Below are 7,239 nucleotides of genomic sequence, written 5' to 3'. Positions count from 1 at the left end.
ATTATATAATAAAAGATGCATAAACATAAATTAAATCAAAATTGAAATTTTCATTGAAAAATGTTTTATGAAATTTATTTTATAGACGTTTAAAATATTCAACATAGGGGGTGTCGCCGCGTCACAACTAAACGTCATGTTTTAAAGTGTAAATTGTTAGAATGAGGAAAGACAAACACATTAAAAAGCATCCAAAAATAAAAACGCTAATCGCCTAATAATTTCAAAGACAAAATTTTTCGACAATTTGTAATCTTCAGTTGAAAATAAAATGACTTCATTGCTTTTTGATCATAAACATTGTTGTTTTAATCTGCTGTTTTAAAACAAAGGAAATGTCGAAATAGAGAATAACCGCTGAAAAGAGCTGTGATGCATTTTTGCTACAAAATAGGGAAATCGCCTATATAAACTAACGATAATTAATCAGACACACACAGAGGAGATAATGCAAATAAGACACTTGTTTATAGATGGTTTAAGCGATTTTTAGTGGGTCATGGGTCACTGAATGATCAACAAAGGACAGAAAGGCCAATAAAGGGAGGTCGGGCGGAAACGTTCAATGGTGTCTGACGTTGTCCAAAAAAGAGACGGTTAAGTTACAGCGATATGAGAAACTTAAAGCTTGTCTTATGGTAATATTAAAAAAACTTGATAAAGGATTAAATTATGTATAGAGTGAGTTTACAATGGATGCAAATAATTCTTATAAAGAGAGAAATATACGTGAATGTGTTCGTAAATCTCAAATATTTATTAATGAAACGAAGGGGGCAGCGTTCAAGAGTATGACGGCGCGTATCCGTCATTCGACGTTATTTAGGTGCGGCGACTACCGTAATTGCACTTTGTATATAATTTGATATTTTGAAAAGTATGAATCATATTAATTTGAATTTTTCAGGACTGATTTGTAAAAATTATAGCTTCAATCATGTACAGTTTCGTTGATTTACGTCGACTAGTAGCAATTTTATCGAAGTAGTGACATTACTTTTGGATCAACCCTCGTACGATATGGACTTGATGATGATTATGTAGACCATAGCCTTCCAAAAAACAGAAGCTCCAATAACCATACTAAAGTGAAAGATTTATTATTTAATACACATGTGACTGTAAAATACATATTTATCCCATTGTTTACATATATGCTGTATGAATTACTCAGCTTTCTATTATATTTCTTCCGCAAAGAACGGATAAAGTTTGGCAATCAACCAGTTACATAAAGCAAACATTATTAGGCTTCGTCACACATGAATGAACATGACCATTACTGGGAATGTTTCTTCTTTAAGTGTCTCTTGTAGTTACTTTCATATTTAAAATCTTTAGCACAGATCATACATTTATATGACTTACATTCATGAATTGATTTAACATGTCTTCTTAGACTCTTTTCATATTTAAATAATTTGAAACAATCTTTGCATTCAAATTCCTGTTTTAGATGGACAGCTTTCAGATGGATCACTAGGTCTTTCTTGTGTGTAAACTCTCTTGGGCACTTATGACATTCAAACTGTTTGATCTAGAAAAAAAAAATACCAACATATAAATTCAATGAAGTCAGTGTAATATGGCTGTCAATTATTTATATTCAGTTGAACCATGAATGACAGTGCTAAAAAAAATTAATGAAGTTATTGAACAAATTTATACCTTTTTCATGTTAAAAGAAATAGATAAGACATATATATTTTTTGCAGTTGCCTAATGACTATCTGAAATTGTACCAGACCCAAACTTTTTTCAGTTATTCTGAGTTACTTTAAGTTTCCAGGATATTGAAATTCTTTCCTTTTCTATTTTTGTTTTTTAACCCATTCAAAGACTTTTCGCAAGTGTAGATTATTTATGTTTAGTTCCTTTTTTTTTAGTTATTTGTTATCTAAGAAAAAGTCAAAAAACTTTTTTCGAGAGAAAAAAAAACAATTAAAAAAACAAAAACAAAAAAAAATAATAGTAAAATAAACATAACAAGAGGCCCATGGGTCATACCGCTCACCTGGGAAGCTTTGACTATGTTGTTCTTTACCAGATTTCCCCCTTGCAAAATCTACACTATCCCAGGATGCTTCCACATAAGTTTCAGCTTTTCTGGCCCAGTGGTTCTTGAGAAGATTTTCAAAAAAATTTTCTATATATTTCTATGTAAAAATTTGATTCCTTATTGTGGCCCCGCCCTACCCCCTGGGGTTAGGATTTTAATAATCTAAATTCTATACTACCCAGGATGCTTCCACATAAGTTTAAGCTTTTCTGGCCCAGTGGTTCTTGAGAAGATGTTCATCAAGATTTTTCCTATGTATTTCTATGTAAAACTTTGATTCCCTATTGTGCCCTCGCCCTAACCCTGGGGGTCATGATTTGAACAATTTGAAATCTAAACTACCCCAGGATGCTTCCACATAAGTTTCAGCCCAGTGGTTTACAAATGGACAGACGGACGGACGACGGACAAAATGTGAACAGAAAAGCTCACTTGAGCCTTCGGCTTAGATGAGCTAAAAGTATATCAACCAAACTACCGGCTAAAAAAATTATAGGTTGATAACTACAAATGAAGATATTTTCAGTTTGTTCTTACTCACCCCATAATGTTTCAGGATGTGATTTTTGTGCATTGCTTTTTTGAAAAATCCTTTATTACACTGATTACACTTGTAAGGATAGTCTCCAATGTTATGTGCTATTGTCTTGTGCATGACTAGCATTTGGCTTGATTTATACAGTTTACCACATAGGTCACAACAATATCCGCCTAAAAGTATATATAAAAAAATTTAATATGAAATATAATTCCATGTAAGATATCTATACATTATCCATAATATTTCAACTTGAAAAATAATCCTCAACAAAGTTTGGTAACTCTATAAATTTTGCATTTGTATTGAAGATACGAATTTATTTCGTAGTATCTCAAACACTGATATTTCAAGTACTATGAAAATATTACAGGGGTTTTGAATTCCCAATGGACTATTCCTTAAATATTACACACAGGATATCTTGAACTCTTGAATATATATCTCGTAGTTGTTTTTACGGTCCTATCATGCTTGACATTTATATACAGGAATTAGAGTTGATATATGCTCAGTGGTTTTTTGCATTTCAAAAGCAGATCAGATTTATAAAAAAGGCAATTTTGTTCTGAGTTTATAAATGTCTAAGTACCATAATAGTAAAAAAAAAAACATTAAAATATATGATGTTTTTGAAGAAAAAATGAAAATTATTTAATCTAAGTTTTAGCCCTTGAGTTGACAATACATTTAGTACATGTGCTACCTAACATATATTTATATCTAAAATGAATATCGTACCTCCTTTCCTAGGTGCAGTTGTTGCCACTGGTGGGTCCGGATCAAGCTTCAATTCCGAACCATCATTACCAGGTATTTCTGTAAATTATAGCGAAGTTCTGTATGAGAATCACTACCTAGTGCATATTTAAATATTTTTTTTTAATTCTTCAATTTAAAAAAAAAATCGTGGTTAATTTTTACTATAAGTGTAGTGGCAAACAAACAAGTCTTATAACACAAGGGTTGTCCGGTAAAATTGTGGACAAGGCGTTTTTCTTAAAAGTAATGGACGCACTAAGTTGAAATTTTCAGTAAATGTTTATTTATCATATTTAAGTGCATTATATTTTTTTGGTAATCTATAAACAAAAAATAAAGATTTTATTATGCTTGAATGTGCACATGGTACGGTCTTACGGCGCACTGCCAAAAAAAAAAATCAAGGTTTTATTAGAGAATACAGTAAACAAGTATTAATTCGAAATACAAGTTTTAAATGCATAAGATTGGGATAAAAATTATTCCTATTCGATTTCACAATCTATTTTGTCGTCTTTTTAAAACTGTCAGTGCATTTGGTATTTTTTTTGGCAGTTTCCAGAGAATTCGAAATGGGAAAGTGGTAAACACAATACACGAAAGATGGCAACGTTTGACGACGTTACGACGTTACGGCGCATGCACCTGATAGCAGTTTAGTTTGATTTGGAGGTTGAAATGACACCTTAACGGACAAACTGCTATTGTATTAGCAAAAGACGCTGTCATTGCCGACCTTCGATATGTTCGTCTATTAGTTGGACAATGGTGAGAATATTGTCCGTAACTAACTATTAAATCTTCATATGTGTTGTCAGATTGGTTCCTCAACTGTTTATGTAGACCGAAGTATGTGCATCAATGAAATTCATAAATTTAAAAGGGACTTGTCCAACTTTATTTTTAGCAAAAATGAAACATGGTGCTGCTTTTGACATTATCATCCATGCGCCATAAGGCGATACAATATATAACAAAAAATCTCATAATTTGTTTATTTATGCATATATCTATTTGAAATTTGTTATGTTTATTCATAACATATGAAGTAATAAATAGGAAAAATTTCAGAACACAGTGATGATTATTTTTCACACTACACAGCTTGTCAACGATTTTACCGGACACCCATCAAATATATTGTAAAAAATTTTGTTAGTAAAATAAAGAAATTAAAAATAATTATAATGCGGTTTGGCATAATAAAACTAAATTAAATTAAAAGAAACCTTGTAGACATGTAACAAAATAACAGTATGCCAGAATGTTATATCTAGTGTAGAAAACATTTTGCTTTCATTATAAATAGGAGCTGCAAATTGATTTTCTGAGAAATTAACTCGTGTATAATTCTTCCATTGAATGTCTACTAAATAACTGTCGTTACATTAACACACACCCTTTTTCTCCCTGTCTCAAATGAATTAAAAAACACTAGATTAACTTATGCCAATTTACCCCTATTAATTATATTTGATGTATCCTGAATTATATAAAGAAACTTATAATAGATTATTATCATAATTACATAAAATCCACATTCATTGCATGCAGTTGTAACTTGTATGCACAGACATACTTATAAATAGAAACTATTATGAACAAGCAAATATACACAGAATGTATAGGCCTATATATTTTTTTTATCAAATTAACTTTGACAAAACTTCAAAAATATATAATTCAGTACTGACCATTGGCTTATTTCCATCTAAGAGATTAACGACTGTACATGTACATCCAACGAACATGGGTGAAGGTGAAAGTACAAAATAAAACTAGAACTGTCCAATAGGGACAAATACCCCCCGCTGGGTTTTTCAGAGAAGGTGCCAATTCAAAAATACTTTATGGATCTAGAGGTGTTCACAATTTACTTACAAAAATTTGCAGTGAAATACAATTGCTCATCATGTTTCTTAATGAATGAAACAAAGGTGCATCCAAATGAAACATCAAAACTAATACATTGTAATTCCATTGTAACATTTTGTTTTAATTTTTTCATTTTATTTTTTTTATTACTGCATTAAAAAAATATATTGCAATTATGTGTTATGTCACTCTGCAAACTGATTGTTGAAAAAAACCATTATAAAAAATCAAATTAATCTTGATATATCAATTTGAAATGCATTTTGAAAAGAAAGAGCTGGTCATCCAGTAATGAAGTGCTTTGAAAGACAATAAATTACAATTAAGAGAATAAGAGAAGAGAGATCTTTAATTCTTGTGCCTTATTCCCTGGAGATAGATAACACACACTTGATAAGAGATACGCCTTAACAACTTCCAACACCAAACTCATTAATTTATCTTTAACTGGATGCATGTCCAGTCATTATTCCCAGGAGACAAATGAAATAACATTATCTTCTGTGCAATGTAAAAATTGTTTTTAACATTCTAGATGTTTCTTTTTTAAAGTTTTTATGAGTAGTTTTAAGCTGTTGTATTTTTGAACAGATATTCTAGATTCTATATCTCAAACCATATACATGAACCCAAAATGAACAAGTCAATAAAAATAAAAAAAACCTGTAAAATGCAAAAAAATTAACAAAAAGAGTTGAAAATTCCAGGTGCACACCTTCATATGGTGAATAATAAGTGTACAAATTTTCAGATTAATCCTTGCAATAGTTTCTGAGAAACGGTCTAGACAAAACCACAAAATAAAAATGAAAAAACACCTGTAAAATTCAAAATAATAATCCAATCAAGATGAAAATATCAGGTGCACAACTTCATATGGTGAATAATATGTGTACAAATTTTCAGACAAATCCTTCGAATAGTTTCTGAGTTATGGTCCGGACAAAATATCGTCTACAGACAGACAGACAGACGGACAGACGGACAGACGGACATGGTGATTCCAATATACCCCCCCTAAACTTCGTTTGCGGGGGGTATAATTATTAAATCATTTTAAAACGTTTTTATTAATTAGTTCTTTTTTATGACCTCCATACTAATTCGTATATAGGTCCCTGTCAAAATCTAACTTTAACAGAACAAGTAGAACTGATGTAAAATAAGATATTATACGTATCAATTGATTTTGTACATGTACTACGACCATCTCTATAATTATATTACAGTCATCACCTGCTTTGTTGAGTGTGTTTGTTACGATCATTATTGTCAAAAACTTTGACTACTACAGATTTATTTTCTTAAGGTTAAATAACACAAACTTTTTTTTTCAGAAATCAGCAATATTTTTCATAGATTTACATTTAAATTGGTAACCTGAGTAATGTTTACCGAGTGTATTGGAAGAATTTTGTAAGATTCTGTCATAATTATAAGGTTCAAAATTTGTGCAAAATTTTGTATGGAATTATATAGAAAGCAAAGCAAAGTCTTGTATCTTTGTATTTTCAGAGATTTATTATTTATGTCAATCATTTCAAATCAAAATCAGTCAAAAAATATATACCAGTATCAATTAAAGCATCCGTTTTTTGTTTGTATTACGTACGTTAGTTATAATAACCAATAGGAAGTTGTCATGAGCGTACATTCAAATTTTGCAAGAATTTACATTAGATAAGCTAGCAAATGTTTGAAATCATGACTTAAAAATTCTTACCGACGACCTCGGCCGACATGTTTTGATGACCGTACTATATATTACGGTCATCAGCTTTCCTACAGTGAATAACAACACCTTTCAGAAAGGTAAACAATCTTTCAGAAAGGTAAACAATCTTTTAATATATGACATTGATCTGTAAATTTTACATACTTATCACAAATGTAAATTTTGGCCACAATTTTCTATCCGTGGAACTTTTTCCCCTTTACTTGCAAAAACACCTTTCGGATTGTATTATATCTGACCTTAAGGCCTCGATCTTGAAGTTTGATGCAG

General features: G+C 30.7%; 1 protein-coding gene across 1 annotated transcript; it reads right to left on the bottom strand.

Moving 5' to 3' along the window:
* Positions 1-1,145: 1,145 nt before the first annotated feature.
* Positions 1,146-6,976, bottom strand: LOC134259171 (zinc finger protein 85-like). Its single transcript, XM_062741772.1, has 4 exons — positions 6,958-6,976; positions 3,339-3,416; positions 2,601-2,770; positions 1,146-1,537 (listed from the first exon to the last, which is right to left on the bottom strand). The coding sequence occupies exons 1-4, from the start codon at positions 6,974-6,976 to the stop codon at positions 1,280-1,282; spliced, it is 525 nt and encodes a 174-aa protein (XP_062597756.1). The 3' UTR covers positions 1,146-1,279.
* Positions 6,977-7,239: the final 263 nt, after the last annotated feature.

Source organism: Saccostrea cucullata, unplaced genomic scaffold (genome assembly GCF_032062105.1).
Source record: "Saccostrea cucullata isolate Sc308-1 unplaced genomic scaffold, CSIRO_AGI_Scuc_v1 ctg12665, whole genome shotgun sequence".
NCBI classification, from domain to species: Eukaryota; Metazoa; Mollusca; class Bivalvia; order Ostreida; family Ostreidae; genus Saccostrea; species Saccostrea cuccullata.
Note: the sequence above shows the minus strand (reverse complement) of the source record. Positions and strands in the feature narration are given on the sequence as shown.